An 18,296-nucleotide genomic window follows, 5' to 3' on the forward strand; every position below is an offset into this window, starting at 1 on the left:
TTAAACCCATCATTTGATGTTTGGAGTTACGTGGGATTTATTAATTATTAATATTATTTTAAAAAAACTTATATTAAATATTTATCTATGATTGTTTTTAAAAATATTTTTTATTTATAAACATATTAAAATAATATTTTTTATTTTTTAAAAATTACTTTTAAAATTAGTTTATCAAAATGATTTAAAAATATTAATTTTAAATAAAAATTTAAATTTTTTTTAAATATTTTTTAAATGCAAAAAATACTTAAGGATGAATATTATTTTTTTAATAAAAAAACATAATAAGGTCGTGCAATTTATAGTTCGGTAATCATCGTCTTTTTTTTTAGAGTTATATACCTAGTTTCGCAATTATTCCTTTCTTGATGAGCCACGCGGTGCCTCTTTCTGTGGGCTGTGAAGTACGTGATGATGAGTCACAGTCAGGCATGTCCTTTCTGCAACATCAATCCATGGTTATTTAAAATTTGTGGCCCCTGGTTTTACATTTCCGGTGGCTTTTATGTCTTGCAGTTCAAGCGAAACCACACATATCTTTGTCTTATTGAAAGAACAATGATACCCTTTATTTAACCTGTTGACAGCAGGATTTGAATACCGGTGGTTTTTATTTATAAATATATTAAAACAAAATCTTATTATTTTTTATAATTTTAAAAAAATTGGAAAGTCTTTGAAAACATGGCTGTAGCTTAAAAACAAACATTTTCAAAGAAATAATAAAAAAAAGGAAGATAAGATAAGATTTAAAGATACAAGAACGAACATGTGGGAAGTTTTCATTGGCTAAACTATTTTTAATGAGTAAAGCAAAAAGGTTTTTGGCAGCAAGCTACTCAATTAGCTTGCCAACTACAAAAGCACAAGTTTTCTTGACTCGGGGCAAAGTTAATGATGTTTTCCGAGAATGCTTTAGGGCTCGGACCCATTGGCTGCCTTTCTTTTTGGTCCATTGATCAACGGCTCCATTCTTTACCTTGAATTCTTAATGATCAACATGACGACAAATTGATCTCAGGGGAACACAACACAATCTCCTCGTTTTCTCCACATTTGGGATTTGCTTTATTCTTGTCTCCTTTTTTTGTCAACACCTGTTAGATTTCCCTTCTACCACACTACCTTGTACCTCTTAACGCGTCCGAGGGTGGCAATTTTCACAGAGCCATCAATCAACTACGCATGATGCATTGTGAGTGCTATCTGCGAAAGAACATACGGACACTGGATGATCGATCAATGGCGGGGTTCAAGAAAATGGGCCAGCAAGGGCTTGGTTTTGCCACCCATCCTATATGGCTATCGCCAGTTCTCTACCTGGAATCGGGAACGTTCAAGTTTTAATGATCATGGACGGTGATGATTTCGTAAATCAGATGTGCATGAGAGTTTCTCAAAAATCAAACCAATTTAGCACGCACAGCTTCACTTTTTTATAGAAAGAAATACATGTATCCTATAGTCATCCAACTTTTCAATGGAGCAATCATAAAATCTGAAGAGCATCATAATTCTTCCTGCTAAAAAGAAATACTAGTTACTCCTAGAGAGTATCTTAAGATTTTCTGTCGCAAACTATATCATATATACACCAAAAAGTAATTCTCATGAACGGCTATATGATCACTTTCATTTAAACTCATGGTAAAAGAGTATACCAGAGCCCAGAGATGGAGTCACGATGGTCAATAAAGAGCCCAGCGCCAAGAGGAACCATGTCACCGAGCACCATACGGGCACAAAGTCCTCTTTGTTCTTGATATTGTTGACGCCTATACGGCATGGGATAAAGATTTCACTGCGCCATTAATGGTGCGTAGAGCCAGGCAAGCAAAGATATTACTGCGGAACTAGTAAGAAAGGCGATGATGTATGGTAGTAACATGCATAGCAACAAGCAATGTTGCAATTCACAGACTGCATTCTACTAAACTGAACTGGGAGGTAAACGAAAAAAGAAAACAAGAACATATGCCCTTGTTAATTCAAATAACAAAAAATCTATAAAAAAAATCTGTACAATTGATTCCAATCAATTTGATCTCTGCAAATCAAAACAAGAGTAATGGTCCTTGATGTATACTAGATTACAAGATTGCTAAGTGCTGACCAGAAACAGAGTGACAAGCGAGCGTACAGGCCAATCTTATTGCCTGTCCAAAATTCCTTCCTACCACGACCACTGCCAGAGCTAAACTACAAGTTCACAACTAGCAAAAATATACTTGCATCTGTTGATACTGTCAGCGTACAGGGAAAAAGAAATGAAGTAAAGCATGTACTGACTCTGAAGGCGCATTTCTCTAGCTAGAGTTTCGCCTCGATGAAGCTGAAAAGGAATAGCAGGTGGTATCAATATTGATCTCCTTCACATCCTTGGACGATCAGAATTTGTCATGTTCATAACTCGCTTTATTGGGTATCTTGATTGATTAGTGTGCATAAATTAAGAAATACCTGACCTAAAATGAGATGGGTCTTTAGAGGGAAACCGTATAAGTATAACCAGAAGAACATTACGCTCAGGGACATCAATCACTTCAAACAGACTGAAGGACAGGCAACAATGATAAGTTCACCAGACACAATGATCCCTCGCTTGAATTAAGAAGCCAAAAAAGTTCCTTTTAGATTGCTTGCCTTGACATCACAGGGAAAAAAAGAGAGAAGGTAGAATAGTATCAAACCCCCCTGCAAGTGAAAGCGCCTGTGCACAGAAAATGGCGATGTAAATGCGAGGAGTGGTAGGTCAGGACGAGAATGGGAGAGAAGAGATGCCATTTGCCCATTTTTCATATAAAACCAAAAATGCATCGTCTTCCAATTTGGGAGATTCTGAAATTCCAAAAAAGATTGCCTTGTTATCAACAAAGAGAAAAATTTCAACGGTTTAGCATGACTCACAAGAACAAATGCATACAGGAAAAAGAAATCCTGGAAGATCTCTAAGAAGCACCAATGAGATCAATGATGAGTTGTAGAAACAGGACTTTAAGATGAGAAAACTGGTGTTAATGTCTTCTCGTGACGTAGACCCCCAGGGAAATAACCTTTTATAACCGGATTTAAAAATAATAAAAAATGACACAGTTTGTCAAAATTTTCGGAAGGACGATATAGATTGAAAATCATATTTGAAAAATAGAACAGTTTATACATTGTTACTAATCTAGTAACGGTTATTTAGTCCTGTTTCAAAAAACATGTTGCAAATTAATTAATCTTAATCAAAACTAACTTAAAATTTTATGAACATCTAATGAAAAAAAAAAGATAAAATTAAAAAAATATTAATGAGATAATTATTATTATATTTTAAAAGATTTGTGATTAATTCTAAATTAACAGCAAACAAAATTCCTATTCAATTACGATATTATCTGGTAGTTCTAAATTAATTGTGAATAAAACTTTTAATCAATTATGATATTATATAGTGATCTTTTAATATATGGTTAAAATCATCTAGTTGTGATTTTTTTAATAATATTAAGTATATCAAAAAGTAAGCTATGCTGTATTCGTAATGATGAATTCTTCATTTTTTCCTTTACTATTTTTTATTTGTCAAATTAGCTTCTCTCTGAGCTATTAAATTTTAAATCTCATCTCTTGATTTTTGAATATTTATAAAATAAATTTTAGGTTAATTTTTGTAAGTGTTAATTAATTTGTAGGCAATATGAATTTTGAAACAATTGTGTTCATACTTGCTATTTTTTTATTACACGTATTATTTTTACAAAAATTTTATTAATCCATGTAAGAATGACAAAAGACCCTAGATATTACCCTGCAAATTAAATGCAAAATTTGGCCATGCCCAATTTACGGGAATGTACCCAATTTGGCAGCTGAACTGCATCTCTGTTCTGAAATACCAACAGGTGAGATAACTAGAGGTTCCGTGGAGTTTCTCCTCCTTCCACCACCTCACAATTCTGAAAACCAACACTTCTTAGCACAGCTAATGCCTTCTAAGGAAATTGAACCATGGCTGACCCATCAGAAAGCACTAATTATCCATTCGCCCGCTTTCGAACTGCTTCAGATGCGCCAGGAACTTCAGCTCTGGTTGGTATAGGATCGACCGTGGATTCAAACAGCTGTGGTGTAACAACAACAGGCTTATTTTGCCATCTGCATAGCAGAGAAATCTGCTTTTGTGCTGATGGGACCTGTTCTAGTGTAATTTGTGCAACTAAATCTCTTCTGGCTACCATGGCTCCATCTGATACGTGAATGATTCCTTCCAAATTCTTCTAAGAGTCAGTGCTCTCCATATTTGCGTCGACTGCAACATCCCCTCGGCAATGAACTCATTACCAAGATACACATCATGGTTCCAAATAAAGCATGTTCATAACCAAAATTTAATATTTTGACCATTTCGATTGGAAAAAAATGACGTCTTTGCTTTCAAAATAAAATTCCAGCATGACCATTTTGTTCCTAGAGTCGTGTTTACAATGCCATTCTGCACTAGAGCTGGTATAAATTTGTGCTTTGAAGAATTCCTGTACATGGAAAGTTTCCAGAAACGACAGTGTGAAAAGTAGCTGACATGTCATCCATCCATATTCCAGTTTAACAAAGAAAAATTCATTATTTCACCATCATAACGTAGTTTCTTCCGAGTAGCAACTTCGCAAAATCGAAATCTGAGATATGTCTGCAAATCCATTTCTAAAGGGATGCTTTCAATACCTTTTATAATATGAATATCAGTGCTAGGCTTGATGAATGTCGCATGCTAGGCTTGTGGTGCTTTAGCTTTTTTTACGGGAATGGGCCTTCCGAGCTCTTACCCTAAAACCATTTTCATGGTGGGTTTGGGCTCAATCTGTCCAAGCCCACCTATCAAAGGGTTTGGTTTTAGATTAACCCTTGGAAACCCACCAACTCGAGCCCATGAGAGCTCAAGAGTAGGTTTAGGTCCCTGAACCCGATCTATATTTTTGTGCTCGGTTTGACTTACATGAACCCATCATCCAATAACTGGTTTGAGCTCGGGCTAGCTCCTAGTAAACCCATCAACCTGATTCCACAGGAGCTCAATGAGAGCTAGATCTCAAAACTTGAATCCATTCCATCTTTAATAAATTGGGATTAGCCACTTGTTAGTGGTGTGGACTGGGATGAGATCTTAAAAAACCTAGTTTTTTTTTTTTTTATGAGATCTTAAAAAACCTAGTTTTTTTTTTTTTTAAAAAAATAAATTCTACATTGAGTTAACTAGTGATAATCAACGTTATCATAAAATCATATTAATTCAGTAATTTAATTTTATGTTGTCATGGAATCATATTAATTCAATAATTTAAATTTTTAGATAAAATCTTTTAATATAATTTATATTATTATTTAACATATCTCATCAGATAAAATCTTTTAATATAATTTATATTATTATCTAACATGTCTCATCAGATAAAAAAAAAATTAATTTTAAATTTATATATATCTATACTATTTTATACTTAATTAAAAACAGTAAGAATAAAATTTATAATCTAACATGTCTCATCAGATAAAAAAAAATTTAATTTCAAATTTATATATATCTATACTATTTTGTACTTAATTTTTATTAAGTAAATAAAAATAGTAAGAATAAAATTTATGATCACTTAGCTATCAAAATTCTAACATTGTATCGATAATCTATCTCAAATCACAACTTAAACTTATAAACAATATCTTGAGATATAATTTATATTATTTTTTAAATATATTGTTATTTTTTAAGCTTACAAACATGAAATTATGACATGCTCATGTCTATAATCATCCAAATATCTTATTTTACAATCAATAATTATTTAAAATAATCAAACATAAAATTAGATCACATATTTTATTTGCATCTTTGCCCCTACAGAAATACTAGATTTATGGGTATACAAGGATCCCATGATTAACATGCACGTGTCTTATCCCATCAACTCATTGACAAATACTCGAAAGCCTGGACTCTCTTTTTTAACCTCGGATCATCTTTTGCATATTCGTAAATACATTCTCAAGCTTCAGTTTTACTTAATCAACATCTTAAAACATATTAACTAAATCATTTAACTTAAAACTCTATCCTCACCGTAATCTGGATCCTGAAGTTTTCAAATCAATTAATCAAATCAGACTGTATTTAACAATTATAACCCCTAAATATCTATCTATCTATCCCGTTAACATTTATCTCAACATTCAAATCAAATGATTAACCGCAAAATGAATTGTTCTACTTCGAGCTCTGGTAAGTAGTTTGTCCATTAAAAAAAAAAAGGCCACGTTCACCACTAATCTCCATGCATATAATAAGTAAAATGTACATGTTAGTATTTTTTCAGAATTGAAAATATTCAAATTGCTGGGAAAAACATATGCAAGTTGCTGTCCTGGGCGTGGACATGTATCTACAGGAGACAACCTTTTTACCTGTCATACCAGAAATATACTAAAACAAAACATATAAACGGTCTAAATGGGCGATTCACTCAGGAGCAATGGAGGAAGCAGAGAGTTATTGCTTTGTTTTTTAAAGTATTTTTATTTATAAAAATATGTTAATAATATTTTTTTTTAAAAAAATTATTTTTAAAATTATCACATTAAAATAATTTAAAAATATTAAAAATATATTAATTAAAAAAATTATTTTTTTTTTAAAATACTTTTCAAACATAATCCCAAGCGCCCACTAGGTGAGTAGGACAGTAGAGCACTGGGCTTTCACTTTACGGGGTCACGCTACAGCAGAAGGTAAGGGTAGCTCTCGCAATAAAATGCAAATGCAAAGGAAATTAGAATGTTTATTAAACCTGACATGCTTAGATGCTGTCACTCAAGAGATTTGTAATTCAAAACGTAACAAGCATTATATTTTAATTTTAATTAAAAAATACTAACCTTATTAAATTAAATTGGTTAATTGAATTAACCCTTGTCAACACAGTTGGATAACCAATAAAAAATTAAAAACTTAAAATAATATTATTCACATAAAAAATAATTAAGTTAGTTTAACCATGACCTGTAAATTAAGCCAATGACCTATAAATTAATCTATTAATCTAATAATTACAAAATATTAGATCAGATATATACCTTTAACTATTAAGGTAATGAATAATAATTGTTTTTTAAAGTAATTTTATTTAAAAATATTTTTTTCAAATTTATTTTAATATCATTTCATCCAAATAATTTAAAATTATAAAATAAATTAATTTAAAACAAAAAAAAATCAGAAACGCTTTTTAAACAGGAAAACAAACATACTCCAAGGGTAAAACCCATAGAACAGAATTAGAAAGGAAAACAAAGCCAAAAATTTCGAAATCGAAAATTTGGAGAATTATTTCCCACCAAAAGAAGCCGCCCCCCTGGGTTTTTGCGCATTCAAATTCCCACCTTCCTTATTAAATTTATTATAATCCTCAACATCAAACGCTAGCCACTCATTTTCACTCAATCTCTACAGTTCCCTTTCCTCTCCTCTCCAGATTCAAAGCTCCTCAGGTCTCTCTCTCTCTCTAACTCTCTCGATTTTTTTTTCGTTTTCTTTTAAATTGGAATCTTGGGTCTTCCATATTTTCTTTACTCTGCCCCTTTACGTTCAAATTCTTTTGAATTCTATCAAGATCTTTGCTTTTAGATATTCCAAATTCCAAATTTCTCGTTTGCCTAAAAAGTCCAGCCCAGATCTCTCTCTCTCTCTCTCTCAACTACAAATCTCTGTCAGTTGCTCTCATTTCTGGGGGTTACCTATATCTTTACTCTGATTTTGCTAATAATTTCGAACTATGTTTTGCTAACAGCCTCCTAGAGGCACAGCCTTTTACAAATTTTCTTCATCTTTGTATTTTTTTTGTGCCTCTTGTTTTATTTGTTAACTATTTATCAATCTGAGAATTTGAATTTTTTAAACAAAAGGTGAAAGATGGCTGGGAAAGGAGGAAAAGGGCTTCTGGCAACGAAAACAACTGCAGCGGCTAACAAGGACAAAGATAAGGACAAGGACAAGAAGAGGCCCGTCTCTCGTTCTTCTCGTGCTGGCATTCAGGTAAAATGTATACCCAATCAAATTAATTTTCATGCGTTCATTTATCATTGCTAATTTGACTGATTCTAGCAGTAAATCAAAGGTCGTTGCTTTGATAGTTTTTATTACATGTTACAGCTTGTTTGGGATTGTCATGTCTTGCAAAAACTGTCTTATAATTGCCAGTGTTTGTTCTTTTCTTCCTGGTTTTGTACAAAAACAGCTGTGATTTTAAGGAAGTGGGTCTTCTTCTGCTTAAATAGAATCACAATTTTAGGCATATGAAATTACAAGCACATAATTTTAAGAAAATAATTAGGAGTTAACGAAATGAAACGTGTAATTTTAAAGATCCCTAAGCTTGCTAGTGTGTGTTAATATAGGTAGTATCTGACTTGACCTAATCAGAAGAATGGTAGTCCATCTTGTTTTAAAATTTATTTGAAGTACTTTTGTTTTGGGTAGAAAGAACTGATATTGACATTACTTTAGTTTATATAGTAAGATTTTGGTTATAGTGCTGCATGTATTCTAACTGATATTGACATTACTTTAGTTTATAGAGTAAGATTTTGGTTATAGTGTTCAAGAAGTTTTTTTTTTCTATCACAGTGGCATTTGTTCAAGACTGTTTAGATTTATTGACGATGTTTGGATTCATTTGACATGATTTTCTTATGTCCATGATCGATGGGTGTAGTTCCCTGTGGGTCGTATCCACCGGCATCTAAAGCAAAGGATATCAGCTCACGGGCGAGTTGGGGCCACCGCTGCTGTCTACCTGGCTTCAATCCTTGAATATCTGACGGCAGAGGTTCTTGAGCTTGCTGGAAATGCTAGCAAGGATCTGAAAGTGAAAAGAATCACACCAAGGCATCTTCAGCTGGCCATTAGAGGAGATGAGGAGCTGGATACCCTCATCAAGGGAACCATTGCTGGTGGTGGTGTCATCCCTCACATTCACAAGTCTCTCATCAACAAAACCACCAAAGAATAAAGTTTTTGGCATCTGATCTCAAGTTGCTTTCAGCTGGACAATCATGTGTTTAATTTAGTGACTGTATCTGGGTTTAGGTTTAGGTTAAGGTTAAGTTAGACTTGTTCGGTATTAATGTTGTGCTTGCGTTTGTGTAGGACATCTTGGTTAAGTACATATCGTTTGACTTCTAGGTTTGTCCTCTAGAACTAGTTCCTTCGTTTAGAATAGGAATGTTGTTTGTTGGATCGGTACCTTAAATTTCTTTCAAAGTTTCTGTGCTTCTAAATGCTGTGTTTTATAATCATGCTACTAGAAACTAAAAGGTGATGAAGGTAAATTGCTTTTGAATTTATCATTAATGGAAAAGGGTATTCTGCGACGGCTTAGCCACTTTCTGGCATGAAGATTATGCCAGTTGTTGGTCTGTTGCATCCCAGTTTAGTACTCCAGGCAATTCACTACTTACCAGCAACAAGATTTTCTCGGTTGTGATTTAGATCCGTTGAGTTCCAGGTTTTGAGGTGAAGGGTGAAGGTTGTTGAACAATGCATCCGTGAATTATTTATGAAACCGATTAGAAAGGTCTCTTCGATTTTACAAATTGTTGTCCTAAATTCACTGTATAGCATAGTGTCATTAAAAATGTAAATCGGATAGCCTTATCCTGCAATAGAAGTTTCCTCTCTTTCCATAAGAAAGACGAGAGAAAAACAGAGTTGAGTTTCATCAGCAGGAAAAAATGAGAAAAAAAATAAAATTGAAGCACGAGTGCACTTCTAGCTAATCAAGAAACTTGGGAAATGGTCGATGATCACGTTTCTTGGCAAGCTCATCTAAATGGCGGTATTGCAGAGGTTTTTGGATTATTTCAGAGAAGGGAAACATGGCAGATTGGTTCGATTTATCGAAGATCCCATGCATGTGCCCAAATATAGTTTTTGAGAAGGCCAAACACTAAGACGAGACAGGTTAAAACAGGCGGGGTTATTGATGCGGCTTGGGTGCTATGTAACCAGCTCTTCATTTTCCCGGCTGTGGAGGATGGATGAGAGACTGTATTGCAAAACATTTTGGGTGTCAATGAAGTCGGGCATACTAAACAATTTCTGAAGAAGAGCTTTATGTCAGTTGTGTTGAGGCTGACCTCATGGCAGGAAAGTAGCCGGAGTCGTGCTGCTAGAGAGCAGAGATTAGAAAAAAAAAAAAATCTATGTAAGAAAACTTGAACGTATCGAGATTGTCAATTTTAGACGGCGAACAAAGATTTCAGAATGCATAATTCTCATTTTTCAAAGAGTAATTATGATTTAGCCTTGTCAATTTCACGATATTGTGAGATAGTCCCTTGATTAAAGCTGGATTTTGTTTTTTTTAACAAGCTTCTAAATTGCTCTTTTTAAATGCATTTTTAATATTTTATTTAGTAGGTGAGAATGCAAATTTTAATTAGAAATAAAATACATTCCAGGGTAAAAATAATCAAGTTACAAACAAGTAGGAAAATAAAGGGAGTCCATATTAATTTTTTAAAACAAAGGGGTTAACCAATTATTTTACTTAAATAACAGGTATTAAGCAATAGTTACTCTTACAAATGATCATTCTTCCCGGGGCAACATATTTCCGCAGCTTCATATGGGCTCACTTCCGATAGGTTACCCATGAGCTTTAACAGCCCAACACACCTAGACCCTCTCCGTCCTTTTCATACGAGGGAGGCTCGAACAGGTTTTGATAATGTACAAGAGACTGTTTAAAAATATAATTGTAATTATTTTTTAAAATATATTAAAATAATATTTTTCTAATTTTTAAAAATCATTTTTAATATTAATACATTAAAATCAAAATAATATGAAAATATGAAAAAAAATACTAATTTAAAATAAAAAATAAAAAAATTTAAAAAACACTTTTAACATAAAAACCAATGCCAGACATGGAACATTTGGCGAGGTTTACGGAAAATCCCACTGAGAGAAGATTCTTTCTGAGATTGATTGATGGACTGAAAGTTGAGAAGACTGAACCCAAACAGGTTAGGCAAGCGTTGGTGTAGGAGAAATAAATTCTTAAAAGAGTGTCGTGTGTTCAATGAGTGTTGTGTGCTTGCTTATGGAATTTAAAGAAAATGATTGTAGCGAGAAATATATCTGGTAAGATCAGAGGGAAGACGGCAGGGTTGAAGATGATTTATCTCGAGATTATACAGCTTTAAACCTTTGTTCGTGTGTCCAAACAAAGGGAATACTTATGAATATACTCGACAAGTATAATTTTGAACTGCATGGAAACACGTGCTAGAAATGATAAAATGTATTTGAGAAAGCTGTTTAAATTATGAATTTCACGAGCTGTGTGCTGTTGACGATAACTATTTCATTTAATACATGTATCTCTTGTCATGGTTCTTAGCGGGTAGATCAAATTTGACCCAAGTGGAATGAACTCGAAGGTGAACAGTTGGTGTAGTTTGCTGCGTGGTTCCATCTTGACTTTTTAAGAGATCATAGCTAGCCTTCTACCCAAAGTTTAACGATGGGTGCCGTGAGTCTATTGGGTTAACAAGGACTTCTTGGAGGTTGAGCCATCGTTCTTGGATCCCATACAGAAATGGATCACATGGAGTGTCTAGACGCGGAAAAAGGTGACTCGTGCTAAAGTCTTGAACGATTAGAGAGCTTTGAATTTGCATGTATCGATCGTGAAACTTGTGTTGTATGTCATGTAACATGTGATCAAGATGTATCATCACCTTCTTACACAATTTTTTGATGAAAACCAATCACTTTTGGACGAGAAAGAAAATCTTGAGGCTCAAAGAGCAACGAAAAGTACTGATTTTAGTAGCATAAATTGATCAATGATCAACATGATGCATTAAAATTATCTTTAATAGTCTACAATATCGATCACCTCCAATCAACTCGAAATTTGGAGGAATACATCATGCCAGCGGCCCCCAATGTTGTCATGCAATAGAGAGAACTGGCTTTATCAGGAAAAACTACTTTGTGGCTCCTAAAAGAGGCATGGCAGCTCAGGAAAGTTGTGTTTTCCAGGAAAACGACATTCTGATTCTGAAAATGATCAGGGATCCATAACCTATACACGCCTTAATGACTCACAGTTTCGTTTGTTCATGTATTGTCTGTATAATTTTTAGATTTTTGAGATGACAGATTTGGAAATCTTCTTTTATTAGTTTATCATTAACAAAATGCTTGACAAACTGTTGATGAGCAAGCATATATGCCATCAGCAGCCTCCTCCATAACCAGTTATTCGATCTTTATCCAATCTTGGTCCGTGGAGGTTGGTATATTATTTTATGTTATTCTACACTCTGGTGGGATCCAAATCCAAATACATGATCGTGCCCTCTTACATCCTCAATCGTCAGTTGATAGTGAGATGGTCTCGATTAAGCTAGACATCAAATAAACATTAAATGGTGGCTCAGCGGTGGAGCCTCACACAAAATTTAATTTGGAGGGGCTGAACTTACTATAATCTTGCACGGTTTAATGTTAATAACGCATAAAAAAAGGAGTCCCAAGTCCTAACTCAGTGTCTAACGAAAATCAGCACTTATGCTTGTCCCACGGGCAGGAGCTTTCACATTCTTAACATGAACCAAAATAACAGACACCGGCTTGCATTTCTTTCTCAAATCTCTGTTCTTTTTTTTTTTTTTTATAAAAAAGAGGTTTTTTAAGCTACCGTGCAATACTTGCTCACGGAATTCTCATGTTCGTTTTCCATTCACCACGAATTTCTTTCTGAAATGGTCATAAACCACAGGTTTCAAAGAGATCCAAACATCCCTGGCTCTGGTCTAAAGTTTCATGAACCGAGTCCAATGAGGATACGTACTCAATTTACCTTAAGAAAAAATAAAAGCATAATTTGCAACTTCCCAATGAAAGATTCTTTGGATTGTGTTTTGTTTGATCCATGATGTCTTGATGTGATGCAAGTTGAATGAAAGACAGGGTGCTGCCACAAGAACCTACGCTGATCACTCAATAAGGTGACGATAATCAATGCACCGAGTAAACGTCCACTTGTACTTGCCATTATATAAATATATATATATAGATATATGCTAGTGCGAACAAGAAATGCAATAACACAAATTAAGGTTGCAAGATTCCCAAAAACCTGAAACAAAAACTACAGGATCTTCTTAACTAGGAGTTTTGTTTAAATTGCTATCTACGTATGCTCTCTTTGTTGTCATACGCTCTACTTCTGCCAAAAACTAGATCCGAAGATACAATACAAAGTCTAGGCCCTTTAACCTCTCCATCTCTTTCTGATCAACCAGAGACATGGAAGCAGGGATTCTTTGGCAAACTAGAAGTCCTACGCCATCCCTGCCGCGACAGCCGCGTGGTTGTAAGATCAAATATCACTCTCCTGCTATTCTTGCAGTTCTTACAAGAGCACCGGATAATAACATGACTGGAGTAACAGAGAAAAGGAAAGCTTCAAATCGGACAGACAAATTAGCAGGACTTACGAAAAAGACTATCTATAATGATAGCTGGTTTGCCGAGCTAGCGATAAACTATCTATCACAGCAATTTCAAGATGCTACAGGTTTAGTTAATTTCTAATATTGATTATTCATGGGCTTTTCTTCATTTCCTTTTCGAGGAGAGAAAATCAGACCATGAAAACATGTGCAGGGTTAAGAAACAGCAAGAGAGGTTATGAGAGCTTGGCGCAGACAGCTACAGATACATGGCAGAAATTCAGTCCAATTCAACAGCACGGGCTTGTGCTTCAATCTCTTAATCGAGCCATCCCCAGACTGATCTTGAACATGGCAAGTTCGATATTTTCCTTCCTGGTTTAACCTTTGTATAAGAGTATTAATTATTCTGGTTTTCATGCACACATGCCATGGAGAAATGCATGAAAACTCCTAGGCCTTCCAAATTCTCATCTTTATTTCTTTGAGAACAAGTTGAATAGAGTGAATTATAGTGGAACCATGTGCCAAAATAAAGCATTCTGACTGGATTTTTTAACTGTTACACATGTATTATGATCCATCCTTTTAATCTTCTTTACATAATTTATCAAAAGAAGATAACATTTCCTCTAATTCCTTCAATCCCTCATGTAGAATTGATTCGGAATTGTTTGAGGCAGACGCTCAAGAGTCACTACAAGACGGTTTGTTTGGAGATTACAAATTAAAAGCAAAAATTATTTTTTAGATTATATGGAACTCTTAAATTATCTTTCTACTAACCTATGTCATCTAAGGTGTAATTCCTAAATTCTTCATAGCATCCTCCAATATTATAATGAATCAGCGTTGATGTTTCAATTTGTGGCAGATAAAGATAATGCTACCAGAGTCCACGTTTAAAAGAGAATACTTCGCTGCCTTCACCACCTTGTTCTTTGCTTGGCTAGTCGGACCCAGTGAGGTAAGGAATTTTGTCTTTTTTAATGTGGATAGTGGTTATTTTTTAATATATATATATAACATAAGCCCTTCATTTTAGAACAATTTGAAAATGTTAAAAAAATAATTAAAAATAAAAAAATAAGAAAATTTTAATTTCTTTTAAAAATACGACATAAAAACAAACATGATTTGTTGATTTTACATGTGCTTTAACATTACTCCAAAAATTAAAGCTTTCAATTTGTTTTCTTAACTATAGTTGTGGGCATGCTTGCTTTGTTTGTTTTTTTTTCTCATCTGAAACCCGAGGGGTGTGATCTGGGAGGTTAGTGGGCCTAGGATCCTTTGCCTCGGGGAAAAACCATGCCAGTAGCAGAACAAAGCCAGTAAGGAATAGTTTGGCATTGCATACTGAAAAATTAAGTATCAAGTCCACCCGGAAAAAAACTAAAACCTTGAATAGTGGAGAATTAGCCTCCCCCAGATATGGCTTTCCTTCAACTAGGACAAAAATTAACTCGCACGTTGTGACTTCTAATTTATACGGTGGTAGTCTGGGTTTACAATTTAACTTCCTAAGTTGTAAATCAACATGGGAGGTGCATATTAAAAGAAAATTAGTGCTCAATACAAAATTAATGCATTTAACCTCCAAGTAACTAATTAAAAGAAAAACAGTTGATTTATTAAATACAAGGGTTAGAACCACATTTTTAAGAGTGCATTTAGCATGGCTTTTGAATTATGATTCATAGTTGAAAAATTATTTTCATATATAACTTGTGGTAAAAAATAACTTTAAATAGAAATATGTTTAGTAAAAATCACTCAAAGCATTTTTTTTTTAATAAGGAATAGAGTGCAAGTTATAATTTATAAGTTAAAAATTAAAAATAACTTAATTTATAAGTCATACTAAGCATTATTTTCAGATATTACCCCAAACTTAAATTACAACATAGCCGGGTGATAGCAAGTCTTTGATTACATGATAATTTGTTCGGCAAGCACCGCCATGATTGAACGAATTATACATTTGGCAATCCCAGACAAATGCATTCATGCAATTCATGTTATTTAAAAATTTAATTTTTTTATATATTTTAGATCATTTTAATATATTCATCTCAAAATTAATTTTTTGAAAAAAAAAATTATTTTAATATATTTTAACACCAAAAATACTTTAAAAAACATTCATAATCATATTCCTAAATAGGCTCTAATAAATTGCTTGACGGAGGATAATAAATGCATAAGAACTGTTTTATATAATATATAAAAGTGTTATATTGTTAATTCTTATGTGAAAGGACTTATAATTGTGCCCATAGCACCACCCTTATCGTGTAACAAGAAATACTCCTTCAAATAAATGATTAATCAAATTTAAAAGTATTAGTCCTCTATTGTTTTAATTAATCAAACTTCAGCAACCCAATATTTTAAATCGTAATTGGTAAATACAAAATTATTTTTTTAAATAATTAGTCTGATTACATGTTAAACATTATCTAAGCTTCCTAAAACAAAAATATATTGAATATGTCGTCAAAATCATAACCGTAAAGGTCGGGCTATTCATTCAATATTCACATTCCCAATTAAATTCATCTATACTGAATCTGTTTACTCATGCTTATTCTCCCTTGTGCACGGTTTGATATTTTTCTTTGACCCAAAATTCCTCTCAATAGCTAGCTCTACGTTAGGTCATGACAATCATTGATGTCCACAATTATGGGAACATTTTGCAGATTAATCACTCAATAAAGCACAAGCACACACCCCCACAAAGCATTTTGCGAATTAAGATATTTCTATTAAACTGTGATTATACCCTAACGAGAGTGATTTCATGGATTTTACAAAACAAGGTGCGGGAATCTGAGTTCAACGGAAAAAAGGAAAAGAATGTAGTCCACATAAAAAAGTGCAGGTAAAATAACTTCCCTGCAATTCCAAACTCAATTATTATAACCTACGGGGGTCCCACTATCCCATACATGTCACCAGCCTAAGACACTTTCCTCGGTAAATCTATCAGCTCCAATAAGCATGATGCTTCAAGGCTCTCTCCTTCTCCATTTCCATCATGGAGATCATAATGGCAATAATCATCATCATTTTCAAATCATCATTAAAGTTTTTATTGCACTTGGTATCTTAGCCATCAATCCTACACCTTGCAGGTTTTTAGAGGAGACAAACTGTGTTGGGATGTGTACCAATCTGTGTAAGATTCCGAGTCAAACATTTATCAAGCACTCCCTTGGAATGCCAGTTGACATGGTTCCTAGTAAGTATTCTCATTCAGCAACTATATGCATGGCCACACAGGCATAAGAACCAAATCACTGTATGTGGCACAATCATAAGAGACGGCATTTGAGGGCAAAAAGAAAGAAAGGACAAACACAGAACACTACTGCATAAGAAATCAATACTCAAATTTTGTTTTGCACTGCGAAAGGCGTATAATGTGCAGAACATTGGAATAGAAAGTTGCCAATAGAACAACGATTTTTCCAGTTTTCCTCTCACGGCAATTGAAAAGGAACAAAATAAAAAGGGATATACTTCAAGGAGTAATAGTACCTGCACTAGAGAATGTGGAAGCCATGCTCATCATGTCAATGGAGGGCCCCAAGGGGCCCCAAGCATAGCCACTAAGGGTGCAAAACTGCAAGTAAACCCATCCAATCTAAGGTGTGAATTTCAGCATATAGAAGAATACTGCTAATATATCAAGTCAAAATTACCTGAATTAGTGAACATTAATTAAAAATATATGATTCCATGATTGATGCCACCAAGTCGTCCAAATTCAATACAATCCGCTAATTTTCACCTGTTTCCCATGAAACCAATCATGATCCTTAACCTGCTCCCATATATCATGACAACAAGCACCTAAGTTGAACGTTAGTCACATTCCCACGAGCCAATCATTAGCTGAGTGCAAGGCCACCGCTGTTAAAATTTTGCAATCAACACAAGATGATTTAAATGAAGGGGATCTGTCTACTGCAGCTAAGTTACTAATGGTTTGCTGTCTGCTTTTGTAGATTTTGATGATATGAGCTGTGAGATGATATTTGGTCAGGAGCCTCCGGTAATAACTGAAGATCCAGCATTCAAACAGCCATGCTATAAACTATGTAATAATTCAAGTCACCCTCACATAAGCACATGTTCGTGCATCTTTAATTCGACCATATGTTTTGGCTTAATGAACAAAACTAACACATCCAATCTGGCAGCAGATTGGCCATATGTGGATCAGAAGAACTTTTGAGTGTTCTAAAAGGCAGTCTACTAATTGAAAACAATAATATCAAAGTTCAGAAAATAAAGAAGGAAAGTCGTTTCACACTCACACAATCCTTGTGTATTTTGCAGGTAAAGCAAACCGAAAGCACATTATGAAATGCTCAAATTAACATGAAGATGCAAGGAAGGAGGAGTTCGTTTTACAATCTGAACCTTTTATCCTGACAACTAATTGAGAGATATTTCTTTCATACGGTATACAATCCAGAAGTTCATGACCACTTGTACTAAGTCACAATATTGTAATGATTTTTTACTTATTCAATATACCACTTAAGATATGAGAGACAACTTGTTCCGCACTGGTAAAGAAACGGTAATATTGTATCTACTGTAGTTTTGCTCTGTTTCTTCAAGAATTTTGATGCATTCCTTGTAGGTATATAATTGTTGGCCTGTAACTAGGGTTATTTAGATTTCACAGTGCTATGGCAGTAAATACAAAAATATGATGATTAACCATACATTGAACTACGCAAATGTGTAACTTTAACTTATTGGAAAGA

At 34.0% G+C, this 18,296-nt stretch overlaps 2 protein-coding genes and 2 long non-coding RNA genes across 6 annotated transcripts; 2 read left to right on the forward strand and 2 right to left on the reverse strand.

Moving 5' to 3' along the window:
* Positions 1-2,011: 2,011 nt before the first annotated feature.
* Positions 2,012-3,051, reverse strand: LOC105138133 (uncharacterized). Its single transcript, XR_844721.1, has 2 exons — positions 2,927-3,051; positions 2,012-2,841 (listed from the first exon to the last, which is right to left on the reverse strand). It is a non-coding gene; the product is annotated as an uncharacterized LOC105138133 (long non-coding RNA).
* A 4,370-nt stretch (positions 3,052-7,421) lies between these two features.
* Positions 7,422-9,405, forward strand: LOC105138134 (histone H2A variant 1-like). 2 transcript variants are annotated; one of them, XM_011044143.1, is made up of 3 exons: positions 7,422-7,527; positions 7,942-8,071; positions 8,751-9,405. In XM_011044143.1, exons 2-3 carry the CDS (start codon positions 7,949-7,951, stop codon positions 9,045-9,047), a joined length of 420 nt encoding a protein of 139 aa, XP_011042445.1. In that variant the 5' UTR covers positions 7,422-7,527; positions 7,942-7,948; the 3' UTR covers positions 9,048-9,405. The 2 variants fall into 2 exon arrangements, with proteins under 2 accessions (XP_011042445.1, XP_011042446.1); XM_011044144.1 differs by having other exon boundaries at positions 7,425-7,527; positions 7,937-8,071.
* Positions 9,406-12,664: 3,259 nt separating this feature from the next.
* On the forward strand, positions 12,665-18,140 carry LOC105138138 (beta-carotene isomerase D27, chloroplastic-like). 2 transcript variants are annotated; one of them, XM_011044146.1, is made up of 7 exons: positions 12,665-13,634; positions 13,724-13,863; positions 14,384-14,476; positions 16,335-16,396; positions 16,650-16,756; positions 17,526-17,618; positions 17,860-18,140. In XM_011044146.1, exons 1-7 carry the CDS (start codon positions 13,364-13,366, stop codon positions 17,898-17,900), a joined length of 807 nt encoding a protein of 268 aa, XP_011042448.1. In that variant the 5' UTR covers positions 12,665-13,363; the 3' UTR covers positions 17,901-18,140. The 2 variants fall into 2 exon arrangements, with proteins under 2 accessions (XP_011042448.1, XP_011042447.1); XM_011044145.1 differs by having other exon boundaries at positions 12,986-13,634; positions 17,526-18,140.
* LOC105138137 (uncharacterized) lies at positions 16,891-17,570 on the reverse strand. Its single transcript, XR_844724.1, has 2 exons — positions 17,220-17,570; positions 16,891-17,140 (listed from the first exon to the last, which is right to left on the reverse strand). It is a non-coding gene; the product is annotated as an uncharacterized LOC105138137 (long non-coding RNA).
* Positions 18,141-18,296: the final 156 nt, after the last annotated feature.

Source organism: Populus euphratica, unplaced genomic scaffold (genome assembly GCF_000495115.2).
Source record: "Populus euphratica unplaced genomic scaffold, PopEup_1.0 scaffold153.1, whole genome shotgun sequence".
NCBI classification, from domain to species: Eukaryota; Viridiplantae; Streptophyta; class Magnoliopsida; order Malpighiales; family Salicaceae; genus Populus; species Populus euphratica.